General features: G+C 56.9%; 1 protein-coding gene across 1 annotated transcript in view; it reads left to right on the top strand.

Annotated features, from left to right (window-relative positions):
* Positions 1-17,627, top strand: part of PLXNA2 (plexin A2) — a 137,533-nt gene that overhangs the window by 62,854 nt on the left and 57,052 nt on the right. Inside the window, 4 exon segments of the mRNA XM_005429368.2 lie at positions 10,708-10,808; positions 14,471-14,594; positions 15,443-15,596; positions 17,383-17,479. Coding sequence (XP_005429425.1) covers positions 10,708-10,808; positions 14,471-14,594; positions 15,443-15,596; positions 17,383-17,479 — 476 coding nt within the window.

Here is a 17,627-nt window from a genome sequence, read left to right as displayed (position 1 = left end):
GGCACAAGGCAAAGGCAGCTCAGAGGTGGCAGGGGATGGGTGGCTTTGGGACACTGGGCTGGACACAGGGACCTGGCAGAGATTTGGGGCACCCCTTGCCTGTGTGCCCTCAGAAAGTGCCAGGCAGAGAGGTTCATCCCAGAGGCTGTGGGGATGGGTAGGGGCACTGCCACCCGTGCTGTGCCCCACTGCAGTGCCCTGCCCATGAGCTCGGGTGATGTTCCCTCGCTGCTGGCAGCAGTGGGGCCCTGCTGTGCTGTGTGAGCACACGGTGACTGTTCCAGCAGGGCTGCAGCTCCCCTTGCACTCCTGTTCCAGCAGGGCTGCAGCTCCCCTGTCCCTCCAGGCACACCAGGACACACACCCTGCGTTGGGGACAGCCAGGCTGACCCAGACCTGTGGCTTTGGCTGCTTTGCTCCAACTCAGGAAAGCAAGGGTTAAGCTCAGGGCCCCTCTGGAGAGAGGGAAATAACCCCAGGGACCCCGGGGTCCCTCGCTGTGCTCCAGCTGCCTCCGTGCATGTGCTGCTCATTTTTCATCCTGAGCACAGCTGCCGCCAGCAGCTCCGTCCTACCCCTGCTCCTGCCAGTTTTATGAGCAGACAATAAAGAGGGGGAGCACACAAACCACCGAGGTTCATCTGCCAATTGTCAGGGACCGAGCCATGGCAGGCACCTTTTCATTAGCAGCGTTCTTTATTCATCCCCCACAAGCTGCTCTCGTTTTGAGGAGGGGACCTGCTGCTGCTGCTGCTCGGGTTTTTATCGTGTTTTGGCCCTGATTAGCTGGGTGGGATGGGAGGAGCTGCCTTCCCGGGGTGCAGAGATCGATGCCAACAGCACAGCCTGAGCACCGGGGGGGCTGGCAGAGCCCCAGGGCTGCCCCTCTTCCTCCAGCTGGGTAATTAGGAGCTCTGGAGAGGGGGAAGAGAGGTCACACGTGGAGTGGGACCATTAACCCCGTCCCTTGCCAGCCACCCTGCAGAGAAATGCCCTTGGAGCAGCTGCTGCAGCGCTGGCTCCCAGCGGGACGGAGGCAGCTGAGGCAGGGCAGAGCCCCTGCCAGGGGCATTCACCCTGCTGGGAGGTTTGCAGCTGACAGACACCGTGCCAGGCACCAAGCTTGGCCCCGAAGTGGAGGTTTCATGGTTTCACACGGCAGAAAGAACCACCCTCGTGGGTCCCTGTGCCCTGCTCCCTGCCAGAGGCAGAAGGAACAGGTCATGGATCCACCAGCTCTTCTCCTGGTTTTTGGCATTCCCACGTTGTCATTAATCCCTGCCAGCCTGCTCAGTGCCCCACCCTGGGGCAATGATTCCCCTTGTTCCCAGCCTCCCCACAGAAGCTGGTTCATTTTGTCCTCTCCAATCCCTTGCAAGCCCAGAGCTTTTCCTGGAGCTGCTCTGTAGGTAGGCTCAGCACAGGCTGCAGGATCCCCCTGGCAGTCTGTTGGGTCTGCTGCTGCACTGACGCCAGGGATATTTATGGAAATACATGCAGAAGCTCCTCAGGCTCCGATGGAGCAGAAATAGTTTCATGGCATTATTTGCCCAAAATGCCACCGTTCTGAGTGCTGGATCCGGGCACTGAGAGGCTGATGTCAAAGCAGCTGCTTGCAGCAGGAGCTGAGGTGGCTGCCAGGGACAAGTGCCTTGGTGTGTCAGCCCTGGGAGCATTAATGCAGCAGTGCTGGGGTCTGTGTGGGGGCTCTGAGCTTGTATCAGCCCTGGGAGCATTAATGCAGCAGTGCTGGGGTCTGTGTGGGGGCTCTGAGCTTGTATCAGCCCTGGGAGCATTAATGCAGCAGTGCTGGGGTCTGTGTGGGGGCTCTGAGCTTGTATCAGCCCTGGGAGCATTAATGCAGCAGTGCTGGGGTCTGTGTGGGGGCTCTGAGCTTGTATCAGCCCTGGGAGCATTAATGCAGCAATTCTGGGGTCTGTTGAAGGCTCTGAGCCTGTATCAGCCCTGCCTCAGTCAGAGCAGTGCCACAGCCCCAGAGCTGCTCTTTGATTCCACATCTCCCATGCAGCAGAGCAGCAGCCCAAGGGAAAGCAGGTAAAGATCAAAGCTAAACCCTTTACCCGACCTTCTCTGGCTACAAAACCCATCCCAGCTCTCGTTTCCCACAACGGGAGGCCCTGGCTTGGTGCTCCCACTTTCCCAGGGGCGCTCCCAAGCCGCAGGCAGCCGTGTTTGCTCTGGGCTGTTTAAAGAGCTCACTTGCGGTGGCACCGCAAATGAAGTCATGTCCCGAGGGCCAGGGAGGTTGTGGGGAGGGTTTGATGGGGTAAAACCGCCGTGTTGTGGCTCCCCAGCCAAACCCTAATTGTGTGTTTAGCACAGCCCAGGCTGGAGCTGCTTCCTTTGCCTCCGCCTTGGCACGCTGCCCTTGGCTGGGATCACTCATCCTGTGGTTGGGGCTGGTCAGGAGTCACCCCAGTCACTAGGAGAGGAATGTTAAAGGGCTGTTGTGTAAACCCACCGCTGCCTGAGCAGGCCTTGTTTTCAGTGTAAATCTGCTGCAGGGAACGGTTTAACCTTCATCGTTATTTTTTTATTATTATTTCATTAAGTAAGATTTATACAGGTAGAGTATTGGAAAGGTCATCCGTCCCTTGAGCTGTGGGAAGAGCTCTGAGCATTCCTCCCTCTCCACTTGGCTGTTTTACCCCTGGTTTCATCTGGGAAAGCACCAGGCCTGGGTTTTGTTGCCTTCTGGGGAGTGAATTTCTCCCTGCCTGGTACCCAGAGCCCCCTCAGCCCTCCTGCCCCATTCCCACCTCAGTGATCCTGGAGCTGCCTTTCCCCAGGGGATTGCATCCCAGATGGGGGAAAGCAGGAGTTTTTCCCCTCCTGTCCCTCAGGAAATTTGGGATGTTGGAGCTGCAGCAGGGACTCAGGATCTCTGGATGCCTCGCTGCTCCTGTAGCCCTGAAATGAGATATTTTATGTCTTGTTTACTGACACGTGATAAGGCTGAGTTTTGCAGATATTGAAGATCCTCTAGCAGCAAGACATCAGCGGTTTGCCAGCCAGGGTGTGCTTTAGTGCTCTGCTTACCCACAGCTCTGAACATCCCCCGGCATGCAGGACGCTCCAGGCAGGCATGGAGCTCCACAGGCTGAGGCAGCAGAGCTGGGAAGGAGCTTTTGCAGCTTTTCTAGCAGCAACCTGTTCTCCAGGGCTTTTCTGAACCCTGAGAACAGATGGCTGGGCTGGAGGCTGAGATGCAAGGACAAGGGACTCGTGTTGACATTACCTTTACCGGAGTGCCTTTCATCATTAGCATGTAAATGCCAGCAAACACCCAGGAATTATCCATCTATGATCTCTTCATCAGAAGAGGCCTCTGATCAGGTTAATCTCACTTTCCCAGCGTGGAAAGGAGGATGCTGAGCAGCTGTACCCACCAGCAAGGGGAAGCAGAGTGAATTTCTGAGAGGGGAGGATGCTGCGAGCACCAGGTTTGAAGTGGCTGTCAGTGATTGCTCTGCTTCTTGCACAGCGCTGCCAGGGCTGGAATGGCAGAGCTGATGGTGCTGGTTGAGCCTGAGGGGGCTGCTCCTGGGGCAGCTGCCCTGGCACACCCTGGCTGGGTGCTGAGCAGCCCGGCTCTCCCATGCGCCGCAGACATCTTTTATGGAAAATCCTTTCCTTGGATTCTTCCTCCTGAGAAGCTGAGAAGCCTCAGGAACAAAATGGAAACAATGATTATCTGCTGCTGTGGGATGCAACAGGTGGGTCTGTGATTGGTCTCATGTGGATGTTTGTAATTAATGGCCAATCACAGCCCAGCTGGCTCGGACTCTCTGTCCGAGACACAAACCTTTGTTATCATTCTTTCTTATTCTATTCTTAGCTAGCCTTCTGATGAAATCCTTTCTTCTATTCTTTTAGTATAGTTTTAATGTAATATATATGATAAAATAATAAATCAGCCTTCTGAACCATGGAGTCAGATCCTTCGTCTCTTCCCTCATCCAAGAACCCCTGTGAACATGGTCACACCCGTGGGCAGGAGGGAAGCTCCCAGCCCGGTGCATTTCCATCCTCTCACTGATCTCCTCTCCCTCCTGAGAAGCAGAAGAAGCCAAAGCAAGCATGGGGGAGGGTGGAGGAAATGTGTTTTAACAGTAAATACGGCCTTGTTGTTTATCAATGCAGAGTAATTGAAGTAATTTCATGTCGGTTTTAAATGCAGCGCCCAGGGATCTAATCTATCTGTCTAATATTAATGGGGAATATTTGCTTGCCTCATTCATTCATTACTGTTTTCATTAAGACTCTAGTCCCATTTAGGAGTCTGTTTGTCATTTTAAACTCTTCTGTTTTATCTTAGCCTGCCACAATCCTGTTTAACAAGTGAAGTGAATCCGTGAGCTGCAGGCTGGCAGCCTGGGGGAAGGGGCTCTGCTGTCTGGCGTGTGCTTTTCCTGGGGAGCCAGGAGAAACAGACTGCAGGCACTCACAGGCAGCAGGCTCTGAGCCTGCCTGCATCCACACCCTGGAGACGCAGGCTTCCACAGCAGAGCTGGGTGGCTGAGCTCCCAGCATGGCCATCCCTGCTGGGACACAGCTCTGGGGGCTCCAGCGTGTCCAAGGCAGCCCAGGGAGCTGCTCAGAGCAGGGATGGGGTTGATGAACGCTCAGGGTGCTTCCAGCTGGGTGCTCTGGTGCCTCACAAGGTGTGTTCCCCTCTAAGGCATCCCCACCTTCAGGGTATCACAGAATCACTGAATGGTTTGGGTTGGAAGGGACCTTAAAATCCACTCAGTGCCACCCCTGCCATGGCAGGGACACCTTCCCTTGTCCCAGGTGCTCCCAGCCCTGTCCAGCCTGGCCTTGGGCACTGCCAGGGATCCAGGGGCAGCCAGAGCTGCTCTGGGCACCCTGTGCCAGGGCCTGCCCACCCTGCCAGGATGGAATCTCCTCCCATTGCCAGGGGCTCTGTCCCTGTCCCTGTCCCGGAGCTGGGAGCAGCCCAGGGAGCATCACCTGCAGGGCTGGGCGGGCACCAGGGCTGGGCAGCCCCGAGCTGGAGGCTCCAAGCCTAATTAGAGTCCCGTCCAAGCCTAATTAGAGTCCTGTCCAAGCCTAATTAGAGTCCCGGGGAAGGGGAGCATTGTGCTGTTAAGGACTCTCTGACTAAAACAGTAATTTTTCTAAGCACAGCCCAGTTGTGAGCGCTCCTTGAACACCTAATTACTTTGGTTACCGCTCCAGAATTATTCCGAATTCCATTTTTGCTGTTTTCTCACCAGACAGAGAGGGGAAGAAGCACACACGCTTTATAATTATTCACCTTAATTAATTTTCTGAGCTTCTGTTAAAACTTTGAAATGACTGCAGGGAGCACGCCAGGAGTTCCATGGCAGCCAGGCAAAGCAGAGGCCGTGAACTGATGCGAGATGAAAGTTTCCTGTGCTGGATGGATCCCCACCTGAGCCCGGAGATTTTGGAAGGCTGCCCCCCTTTTATCCTGATTAATTAGTTCCCCTGAGGCCTGGGCTAATCAAAGGGCACTGCTCATCAGCTGGTGGCATGGCAGGGTGGCATCAGAGGACGGTGCCAACACGTCAGGGAGCCACTTGTGATGGCAGCAGTGATGTCCCCTGGCAGGAGCACGGGGATGGGCCCCTGGCTGCTCCAGGAGCACCATCCTGGAATCCAGAGGGGGCTCCCACAGCAGCAGGGAGGCTCTGTCACCCTGGCAGCTGAGGAGCAGGGCAGCTCCTGCCTGGATCACCATCCTGGCTTCCAGGAGCTCGTTTGACCCTTTTGCTGCAGTCAGGAATGAAATTGCCTCTCCCCTGAGGGGTGGTGGCTTTCCAGTCATCCAGGGACGTGGATCCATCACAGCAGAGCCCTGTCCTTGTGGGGGAGACCTCTAGCATCCCATTCCTCATTTTTGGCACTCCGTTCTTGTCAGGGAGAGGTTCTGTGGGCCAGTTCTGCAAGAAATGAAGTGGTTTAGGGTCCCAAACAAGAAGGATCTGCTGAGGGTCCTGTCCATCCCTGTGTGGGGACACTGAGCTGTCACCAGCACCCCGGGGACAGGAGCAGCTCAGAGGAGCCAGGCAGGAATCAATGTGTGGCTGCCCCTCATTATTTCATCCATGAATTTCACTGCCTTTGCCATTCCAGGAGCTCCTGTGAGTTCCTCAGCCAGGTCTGTGCTCCAGATCTCATTCCAGCACTGCAGATGACAGAATTTCCTCCTGACTCTGTGTGGGCACGAGCTTTGCCCAGCTCTGAGGGCAGTGGGCACGGGGAGGTGGGCACAGGGTGGCCGTGCCTGCCTGGCCCCACAGTCCCCACGTGCAGATGCTCTGTGCGAGGCAGGAGGCAGAGCTGGGGCTGCCAGGGCACCTTGTGGCTGTCACCCAGAGCTGGCACTGCTGTGCCAGCCTGAGCAGGGGCTGGATGCCAGAGTGGCATCCCAAATGCTGGGCTGAGCCTGCACCCACAGCTGGGGTGAGGGATGGGACACCCGGGGCCTGTGCCAGCCAGGGGCACCTGCCCCCGTGCCCACCCTGCAGCCCCAGAGTGTCACTGTCACCTGCTGGGGCAGAGCAGGAGCTGCCAGAGCCAGCAGACCGAGATGAAATCCCATTTCCCCTCCTGGCCGAGGCTGTGCTGCTCCCGGGAGCTGGGAGCGGGCTGGGATCTCTGCCTGGCACTTTGTTATTCCAACAAACCCCGCTCAGATGTTCCATATTGATGTGATGATTAACTGGAGCCGTGGTAAACCACAGGGAAGTGTTTGTCTGCAGGAGCCTGTGTGCCAGAACACGAGGCTGCTCCGAGCCCTGCCGGGATGCTGGGCCGGATGGATGCAGGAAACTCTGGCTTGAGGACAACTTTCCTGCTCCAGCAAGCCTCACTTCGGGATATTTGCTGTTTTTTCAGCCTTTCTTGCTTCCCAGAGGAGGCTGTCCTTGCTTTCATCACCTCCCTCAGGAGCCTGGCACGCTGCACGGAGGGGCTGGGGGAGCCAAGGAGATGGGAATGTTTGCAGGAGATCTGATCCCTCACTCCAGAGTGATCCGGTCCCTGTGCTCCAGCACAGCTTGTCCCCCTCAGATGTTAATGAGGTTCTTATAGCAGCAAAGCCAAGCCCAAGCCAAGGTTGCCTGGATCAGAGTTGAAGGGGCTCTCTCCGTGCATCTGCAGTGCTGTAATTAAATAATCCCCTCGTAGCCATGGCAACGTTGTCTCCCTGTCCTCTCCCACTCGCTGCTTCTCTGCCAGAACTTCCCGGCCTTGATTTGGTTCTGACAGCCCTGGGGGGGCTCTGAGAGCCCCTCAGAGTGGGGTGTGGGACAGCAGAGCTGCTCCTGCAGGAGCCCTGCACCTGCCACAGCACTGCTCCTGTGGCACAGGGACGGATGCTGGCGCCATCCCCACCTTTGGGAGCTCCACAGCACCCTGGGGATGCTCCTCTGTTGTTTGTGGTTAAAACTCCCCCTTTCCCCCTCTCCTCTGTCTCCTGGCTCTGCCCTATGGGTGCATTTCCTGCATCCCACTCGCTCCTGGTCCTTCCACACTCGCTGAGGTCTCCACCAGGCAGGAGCAGCAATTTCCAGGTAGGGATTTGCTCAGCCCGAGGCAGATTGCACCCACGTGTCCTGCTCAGCAGAGCCACAGCATTCCCACCCTCCACACTGGGAATTTTCCTGGCAAAGGTGCCCAGCAGGATGCTCCACCTGCAGCTCCGCTTGGAGGAGGAGGAGCAGTGGGAAGAGTCTGCCAGACTTTTTACAGCCTCTGGGAAAGTCTGACTTTATTTTCCCTGTCACCCTGACACATTAATGGCTGCAGCTGAGGCGTCCTCCTTGCTCCTTCCCACACTTTTTCACGTCTCCTGCCCCAGCACAAAGCGGAGTTTTCTCATGAATAAAGGAAAGAATCAAATCTCATTGGAAAGTTCATCAACTTTGGGCTCCTGCTCAGTGAGTGATAGATGGCTTTAATTACACTGAACTAGTTGGCATCTCTACTCCACTCCCCAAAGTCATTAAAAATAGATTTTCTGTTTGAACTCCAGCCCCCGAGGGGTCTGTGGGCAGCCTGCTGTGGCTGTGAGATGCTCCAGGGGCTGTCTCCAGCCAGGGGAGGTCACAGGACTGGGCTGGTAGCACGCAAAAGCTGTGGAAACTTTGCTTTGGCTGTTTATTTAATTAATTTATTTATTTTATTTATTTATTTGGAACTGATTTCTTGCACTTATTTGCTCCAGGGGCTGGCAGAGTTGGAATCTGTGTGTTTTGCAGAGTCTGTATTGATATTTTTTTTTTTTGTAATTTATTTTATTTTGCTGGTGTTATGGGTCAGGCAGTCAGGGACAGGGATAATGAGGCTTTATCATTTAATGGTTGAGCAGCAGGTCCATTTTGGCAAGGAGAACAGGAGGAGAGGTCACAGTTGGGCTGGGGGAGCAGGGCTGTGCCCTCGGCAGCGAGGAGATCCCGCAGCAGTCGGATTCTTGGCTGCTGTCCTTCACACAGATGCTCCTCCAGAGACATTGTTGAAAACCTCTGCGTGGTTTTTAAAGAATTATCATGTGCAGCTTCCGAGCAGAAAAAGAAACGAAGCGCTCAACATCAAATCATCTCTAATGAACTCTTATTCACATAATTCCAGCCCTCCGTTATTTATAGAGCGCAGCGAGAGCATCCAGCTCCTCACAAACATGAAACAAGCCCTGAGCTGCATTTAAATCACGGGGATAGATCCTGCCAAGCCTCCCTTTGTGGGTGTGAGCGGGGAATCTGCAGTGCTGGGGGATTTTGGGGCTGTCCTGGCCCCCAGGCTGGGTCAGGGCTCAGTGTGCTGGGCTGATTTTAGGGGCAGCCCAAAGTTCCTGTGCCAGCCGGTGTCTCCCACAGGGAGAGTTTGGTTTGAAAAACCCGGGTTTGCTGCTGGCTCTCCACCCAGGGGCAGCACGATGGCTGCACAGAGCGCTGCTCTGCACTGGGAGGTGCTGGGTGGTCACTGGGGTGGGCAGTGTCTGCAGGAATAGGTCCTGGGGGGCTGTTCCTGTCACCAGAACCCTGGGCTTGCTCCCACCCCACTGTAAAGTGCTTTTTGCTCCTTACAAGGGGGAGGCAGAGCAGCAAAAAGCACATCCCCTGTGCAGACCCTGTGAGGGCACCCCAGGCCCCTCTGCACCAGGAATCAAACCCCAGCCCCTCATTTCCACCTCTGAATTCCTCCTCTCCGCTCCTGAAGCTGTTCCCACGCAGCAGGGGCTGCAGGCACTCCCAGCCCTGCCCCTGCCACCCCTCATTCCCAGGGTCCCAACCCGAGCCCTCCGCCCTCCCCACGGGCTCCACCTCGGCCAGAAAACTCCAACCCTGGGCAATCTCTGTTTCGGGAAAAGCTGTTGAGTGGGGCTGAGGAAACAAGAAGAATAGCAGCCCTATTGGTGTCCAGCTCAGAGAGGAACTGGGTTCTCACTGTGTCAACAGCACTTGGCGTGACAGTGGCCGTTGTGTGGGGAGACACTGCTCCTTTCAGCGCGGCTGCTGGGAGCCGGGTGCTGTTGTGACGGACAGAGCCAGAGCCATCCAGCAGTTGTTTGAATTCCCAGCCAGTTGCAGGCATCACTCCTGGGGCCCAGGAGCCGTGTGAGGCTGGGAGAGGATTATCTGCAGCGTTTGGTGGGGGAAGTGGGAGTAGAATGGCAGAATCACGGAATGGCCTGGGCTGGAAGGGAGCTCAGAAATCATCTGGGCACCTCCCGCTATCCCAGGCTGTGCCAAGGTGTGTCCAGCCTGGATTTGAACACCTCCAGGGGTAGGGGAGTCCACAGGCTCTTGAGCAACCTGTTCCAGTGCCCCACAACCTTACAGGAAGGGATTTTTCCATATTTTGTAGAGGGAACACTACAGGAGCTCGAGATGCAGACCCACCCTGCTGCTGGAGGTGGCAAGGAGCGGGTTGGAAAGGTTAAAGGGGTTCAAAATGCTGGAGGTGGTAAAGGATGTGTTGGAAAGGTTGAAGTGGTTAAAAAGGTTACAAATGTCTTCGCTGGAGCCAAGCAGTGACCTGTGGTTAAAGCCTGGTGTCATTTTGAAGCCTCTGGGGGTTTCGGTGCTGGTAAATAGGTCAGGACTGTGCTGCACCTCACCATCACCATCATTCCTCGTGTGCTGTGAGTGGGAGACGGGTTTACAGCAGCCTTGGGGCTGTTCCCACCTGTGCTCCCCTCTGTGGCATCCCTGCCTGGAAGGGACAGGGACCCCCAGTGGGTCAGGCCTGGGGGCCCAAGTGGCTGCTGCTGGATGGGCTCAGAGTGGCCCCAGCAGTGAAACCCCCACCCAGACCCCACAAAGCAGTGAAACCCCCACCCAGACCCAACGAGCTGCCACAGTCCCAGTGATTCATCCCTGCAGCAGCTCCCTGGGGAAGGGTGAGGCTGAAATTGTAAATCAGGGAGGAGAGGGCTCAGCTCCAGCCCAGAGGGGTCCGAGGAGCTGGCAGCCCTGTGGGAGCCCAGCTGGGGCTGTCTGTGCCCAGGGCTCACCCAGGGGATGGGTGATCTCATGTCTCAGTCTCCAATCATTCCTATTCTCGGATGTCGGAACAAATTCGTTTCATTTCAGGCTTTGCTGTTGTGCCCGTGGCTCTGAGGGGCTCAGCAGGCCCTGGGGCTGCTCTGGCTGTGCTGGGCAGAGCAGCCCTGAGTGTGTGTGTCCCTTGCAGGTGTCCAGGGTGCCCGTGGAGTCCTGTGAGCAGTACACGACCTGCCAGGAGTGCCTGAGCTCGGGGGATCCCCACTGCGGCTGGTGCTCCCTGCACCACATGTAAGTCCAGCCTTGGCCGTTCCCCGGTGACAAGAGCAGCTCTCAGAGCCTCCCACACAAAACAAATCAGGCTGAAGTTCCTCGAGTCCATTTTTCTCTCCTTTGGACATTCCCTGCATTGCAGCTCGGATGCCGTTGGAGATCCCTGAGCTCCCGGGAGAGGTGAAGGGAAATCAACCCCTGCCTCAGGGGCAGGGTGATGTGGGTGCAAAACCAGATGGGAAAATGGTGGAAAACCAGAATTTGGACTGGTGGGAATGGAGGCCTGCTGGTTTGCACACCCCCCCTGCTGTTTTGCACCCTCCTGCTCTTTGCCCAGGCTGCAAATCCCAATAATGGGGAATTTTTAAAGGCAACAGCAGATGTGATCCTGTGAGTGGGGCTTTGCTCTCAGCAATGTTCCAGCAGTGGAGCAGAGCACAGAGCCCCTTTAAAAGCCCCTTTAAAAGGCCCAAAAGGGAATTTTCAATCCTGCAGGGGAGGTCAGGGGGTCCCAGCTCCAGCTGCTCCAGGAAGACCCAGCAGAGGGGCTGGGAGCTGGCACAAAGGGCTGAGGGTGCTTTTCTCCAGGGGAGCTCCAGGAAACCCTCTCTGCATTCAGGAGGTGTCTGTGCCCTTCCTTTCTCTGGGCTGCCATAAAAACCAGCACTTCCTAAGGCGGAAGGGAGCCCACGGGGCAGAGGAGCTGGGGGAGGAGGGGACAGAAATCCCCCCGGCCCCGTGCCAGCTGCTGGGCAGCCCTGAGCGCCTGGCCAGGGGGGAGGCAGGGCTCAGGGACCCGCACAGCAGCTCTTGGCCCCTTGCCTGAGGAGCAGGTGCTGGGGGGAGCTGCAGGCTCCTCCACAAATCCGGCCTGGATCTGGGGCTGGGGGGCACAGCAGGGCTCTGAGCATCCCACAGCAGCAGCCCAGGGCACTCTGAGCATCCTTTGGGGGTTTTTAGGTTTTTTCTTTTCCCAGCGAGCCCCTACCGCTGAGCCACCCTTGGTGCAGCCGTGCCCCAAAGGCTTCCCTGTCCCCGCTCCTTTGGCAGAAGGGAATAATTTCCATCCCTGTGCGCCCCCTGGGCAGGGGCTGCTGCAGCAGGAGCAGGGCTGGGGGCTCTGGTGCTGCTCCTGCAGCAGCTCCTCTGCAAGGATCAGCGAGCACTTCCCTCATGCTAATGAGCTGAATCTTCACAAGCCACCTGGGAGGCAGGTAAAGGTTGTTATCTTCATTTTGCAGAGACAAAACCCTCGATGACAAGAGGAGAGAAAAGTGTCATTTCCTCTGCCCTTTTGGCCATGACATTTCAGCATCAACCTATTCCCAACAAGGGCTCTTCCCCGATGGGATTTCTCAACCCTCCCTTCAAGCATCTGCACTTTGGAGCAGTGATCATTTTTTAGCTTTATTTTTTTAAGCTGTAAATAATTGTGTTTATCTTGCTGTTCCTCGAAGCCTCTGTCATCTTTGTTTGGAGGCCGAAAGTGCTGGAGTGTTTGTATTTCATTTGTCACCTCTCCCCTTTCATTCTCACATGTTCCTGCTTCCAGCTGCTCCGTGGAAGGTGCTGGGGCAGGGGTGATGCTCCCACTGTGTTTGGGGGTGGCTGAAAGGCTGAGGGGTGGAGCAGGAGGTGATTTGTTCATCCTCTGCACGGACAGAGGGATCCTTTGCTCTTTGGGAGCCGTCAGAGGCCTCCAGGAGATTGTTACAGGATCTCTCCAGCCCAGTGGGATGTGAAGGCTGCAAGACTTCCCCGTGCTGCTCTCTGCAAGTGTGTTATTGTCTCCAGGCCTATTTATCTCTGTTGGGGCTGTTGCCATAAATAGGATGATAAAAAAGAGCCATTCCAGCGAGTCAATGAGATAAAGGCTCCAGTCAAGAGCTCACTTTAGGGCTATCTTAGAGATTCACTTAAACCTCGATATTTCTTCCTTTGGCACCATTCATATTTAGCTCCTTTATGCTCCAAAGGAAAAGGTACAAAAGGAAGAGGGTGAGGAGAGCGGCCCCAGCGTTTGTTGGGGATCAGGGGGGTGCATTGGAAAGGGAAAGTGGAAACTTCACTTCCCTTCATCTGAAGCAAACTCCCACTGTTCCACAGAATCCCACAACGCTCGCGTTCAAAGGGACCTTAAAGGCAAATTTGCCACCTGCACCCACGGAGGGGGCGTTGGAAGGGAAGGATTTTCCCCAAATGACAAAAAGCAGGGAATCCTGGAGGGCTGCCAGCACCACAGCCTGCTCTGGAACGCTGGCAGCCCTCCCTTGGTGCCCAGTGGGTGCCCTGCTGGATTTCTCCCTGCTCCAAGGACAAAGCAGGGATGAGGAGCTGTGCTGGGGCACACGGAACACTCACAGCACCCCGGGCACCCTGGCATGCTTGGTCCTGCTGCTGGGAATGGGCAGGAGCTGGGAGCTGCAGGATGGCAGCAGCCAAGCCCTGCTGGCAGCAGCTGGAGCTCCCATCCCTGCCTGGAGCTCCCATTCGTGCCTGGAGCTCCCATTCGTGCCTGGAGCTCCCATTCGTGCCTGGAGCTCCCATTCGTGCCTGGAGCTCCCATTCGTGCCTGGAGCTCCCATTCGTGCCTGGAGCTCCCATTCGTGCCTGGAGCTCCCATTCGTGCCTGGAGCTCCCATTCGTGCCTGGAGCTCCCATTCGTGCCTGGAGCTCCCATTCGTGCCTGGAGCTCCCATTCGTGCCTGGAGCTCCCATTCGTGCCTGGAGCTCCCATTCGTGCCTGGAGCTCCCATTCGTGCCTGGAGCTCCCATTCGTGCCTGGAGCTCCCATTCGTGCCTGGAGCTCCCATTCGTGCCTGGAGCTCCCATTCGTGCCTGGAGCTCCCATTCGTGCCTGGAGCTCCCATTCGTGCCTGGAGCTCCCATTCGTGCCTGGAGCTCCCATTCCTGCCTGGGGCTCACCCCCAGCTCCAGCAGGAGTTGATGAGTGGCCTGTGTGGCTTTAATCAGGACAGAGGCATCATCCTGTCCCTGCCTGTCCCAGCTTTCTGCTTTAGCTGGTGTGCAGATGAGTCCATGGCTCACCCCACACCCCAGCACATGGTGCTGGCAGCTCTGGGTCGTGTCCCAGGGCAGGAATTACTCATGGGATACTCTGCCTTTGTGGTTTTGCTGATCACGGAATATTTTCCAGCACCCTTTGGTCCTAACCTGGTGCCCAACACCTGCTCCCTGTGCAGGGCATCACCAGGTCCTGCTGTGGAACATCTCCCCAGGGGTTTGGGGTGTTTTGGGTGCCTTTAGGGGTGTTTTCAGTGCTCTGGGGATGTTTTTGGTGCTTTGGGGGTGTTTTCAGTGCTCTGGATGGGATGTGCTCTGGAGGTTGTTTTGGGCGTTCTGTGTGGGTGTTTTCAGAGCCCTGGGGGATGTTTTTAGTGCTCTGGGCGATATTTTGGATGCCCTGGGGGGTGTTTTTGGTGCCCTGGGGGATGTTTATTGCCTTGGGGGGTGTTTTCAGTGCCCTGGAGATGTTTTCAGTGCTCTGGGGTGTTTCTGTGCCCTGGGGGATGTTTTGGGTGCTCGGGGTGTTGTTTTCAGTGCTCTGGGGGGTGTTTTCAATGCTCTAGGGGATATTTTCAGTGCCCTGGGGGTGTTTTCAGTGCCCTGAGTGCCCCTGTGTGGCAGGGGCTCCCCCAGGGGCCGCTGTGAGGTGGCAGGTGCTCCCCGAGGGACCGCTGTGAGCGGGCAGAGGAGCCGTTCCGCTTCGCCGGGAGCATCGGGCAGTGCCTGAGCGTGGCCGTGCAGCCCAGCAGCATCTCGGTGTCAGAGCACAGCCTCCCGGTGAGCAGGGACAGGGACAGGGGCCCTGCGGGACAGCCACCCCCAGCAGGGAGCACCCCACAGCCCAGCCTTCCCCCTTCCCCCTGGCACAAGTGTTTTCTCATGAAGTCACGCTCACAGAGGGATGGGGCAGCCAAGGGGTCACCCGAGAGGGTGGAGGGGGGGGCAGAAATTCCCAAGTGTGTGCCCCAGCTCACATTTCCCTGCTCTCTGGGGCTGGTAAAGGAAAGGCTTTGTTTCCCAAAAAGCTCCTCTGTGAGCTGGGCTCAGGCCTGGCTCTCTGAAGCTTCCCAGCTGTTGCTGCCCCGCTCCTCTGTGGCAGCTGGTCCTGCTGCCCCCGGCCCCCCGTGTAAAAGTGGTGTGGGGAGAGGGGGCTCAGCCCTCCAGGCACTGGTTTGCCATGGGGACACTCCCCAGCCGTGCTGGGGACACTGGGGACTCTCCTCCCAGCCAGGGCAGGGTGGTCTCCCCCATTCATGCAGTGGGGATGGAGGTGGTCTGAGCTCAGGGCTTTGGGGACAGCCCCTGCTGCTCTCAGGGTCCTCCCACAGGCACTGGGGGTGGCAGAGCTTCTGTAGAGCTTTGGGGGACAAAAATCTGCCATTGCCAGCACTGCTGACCTGCAGCACCCCAAGGCTCAGCACAGTTTGTATCCACAAAACATCCTTGCCTTCCCTTTTTCCTCCTCCCTTCCCCATGACAGGGCAGCTGGCCACCAGCTGTGGGCAGGTGGGTGATTTAAGGGCGTTGTTTTGGATGGGAAAACAGGCAGGGCTGGGGATTTGAGGGAGATCTGGCTGCTCTGCCTGCTGACAGCTCTGCTTTGCTCCCTGGTGTCCGTGCTGCAGCTCAGGCTGCGGGTGAGTGACGCTCCAGACCTCAGCGCCGGGGTCAGCTGCCTCTTCGGGAACCTCAGCGAGGTGGAGGGGCAGGTGTCGGGCAGCCAGGTGCTCTGCGTGTCCCCGGCAGCCAGAGATGTCCCTGCCATCCCCGTGGATCAGGGTAAGTGGTGGCTCCTTGATGCTGCCTGGGCGCTATTCGCACACCACAAACGGGACAGGGCTGCTGTGGAACGCGCCTCGAGCTGTTTGATTTTCCAGCATCAGTCTCATTCCATGGTTATGACAATGGGAAGATGCCAGCAGCTCACATCCCAGGCAGCAGACACAGAACTCAATGTTACAACTCACTTTATAAGTTTCTTGCCCAATCACACAAAGCAAAAGCACATTGACAGTAGTTATATCTGTATAGCATATATTCTATATTGACAGCAGTTCTATCTAACCACTATCAGCACACGTACTTTTGGTTAAAACAATGCTTGCTTATTTTGAATACAATACGTGCTTGTGAGCCTTCAAACACAACACACAGAGCTCCATTATTAAGCTTTAACTTTCTTAATATCTTGCTAGATAAACTTTCTGTAGCTTAGAGAGCTATTCTAGACAAGCGTTGATACACAGATCATTCTTCTATTTGCTTTTGCTTTTCTACAGTTTAAATAATTTTTCTGCTGACCTATCTCATGGCTGCTGCATAGCTCTGCTCACAGTTCTGCTGCCTCTGAAGCCTGCATCTTGCAGCTTTCCCAAAACTCTCTGATTTTGTAGATTCCCACAGCTCCTGGGCAGTGACACGGTGGCAGACAGCGCAGGGCAGCTTTGGGAGTATCAGCTGAGCAGAGCTGAGCCTTTGGGGCTGCTGCCAGAGAAATTCGTGCTGCTGTCAAAGCCTGTTGAGCCCAGGGAGCTTCATCCCCAGGAAATGCATCCCACACAGGGCAGGAGGGGCTGGCAGCAGGCAGCAGGGAGTGCTTGCCCTGTCCTCCCTCCCTCCCTGTGCTGCCAGACAGCTCCCAGGGCAGGACAGGAGCCGTCTGTCCCCTCCAGGGTGGCTCACAGAGCTCTCAGCTCTGCCAGGCTGGCTGGGTCTGGGAGGCAGGAATGTCCCCTGGGCCTGGCTCAGCACGCACGAGGAGGTGGCTGCAGTTCCTCTGTGTCAGGGCTGGTCTTTGGGCTGGCTCCTCATTAATGTCACCTCTGTCATATCTTCTCTTCGTGTAACTGAAGCACCACTGGCTTGGAGCTCATTTTCCCCTTGGCATCCTCCCAGGTGTCCAGGGTGCCTCCCTGGTGATGTCTTTGTGGTTCTGAGGCATTTTCTGGAGCCTGAGCCTGTGGGAGCAGGGCCAGGACAGGCTTCCCCAGCAGCCCCAAAAGAACAATCTGCTCTCAGTTCACCCAGAGCTCAGGCTCCCGAGGAGCTCCCCTGCTGCTCACTTGTCTCCAGCAGCGCCTCCTGCTCCAGGAGACAACTCTGGGAGATGAAGCTGTGGAGCCCAGTCCCTGGCAGTGCTCAGGGATGGGCTTTGGTGGAGCCTGGGACGGTGGAAGGTGTCCCAGGCCATGGCTCTTTGAGGGTCCCTTCCAACCCAAACCCTTCAGTGACTCCACGATCCTGTTCCTGGGCTGCTCTCAGAGCAGCCTCACGTTTTACACTGCAGAGTGCATCAGGGAGCAGGGCCAGCCTCCAAAACCGTTCCAAGGCACCTTTACCCCTTGTCTCTGATGCACTTTGCCACCAGGGCTGGGGTTTGCGGGCATTGCTGGACACAGGGAACTCCAGGGCAGGGTGGGTGGGACCCTGGTGCTGGGAGGTGAAAGCCGAGCTGCCCCAGCAGCCGCAGGGGGCTCAGCAGAGGGCAGTGGGCAGCAGCGCCCCCCGGCTGTGTCAGCAGCAGGGACAGCAGGGACAGCAGGGACAGGCTCTGCTCTGTCCCCAGACTGGTTCGGTGTCGTGCTCCAGCTGAAGTCCCGGGAGACGGGCAGGACCTTCGTCAGCACCGAGTTCAAGTTCTACAACTGCAGCGCCCACCAGCTGTGAGTGCCCCCTCCCCACCCCCGGGCAGAGCCCAGAACCAGCACGGCCCGGGGCACAGGGACAGCACGGCCCGGGGCACAGGCACAGCCCTGGCCGGCCTCGGGGGGCTCGGGGGGCTCCGGGAGCCGCGGGGGGGGCGGAGCCCGG

The sequence above is a fragment of the Geospiza fortis genome, unplaced genomic scaffold (genome assembly GCF_000277835.1).
Source record: "Geospiza fortis unplaced genomic scaffold, GeoFor_1.0 scaffold422, whole genome shotgun sequence".
Classification (NCBI taxonomy): domain Eukaryota; kingdom Metazoa; phylum Chordata; class Aves; order Passeriformes; family Thraupidae; genus Geospiza; species Geospiza fortis.
Note: the sequence above shows the minus strand (reverse complement) of the source record. Positions and strands in the feature narration are given on the sequence as shown.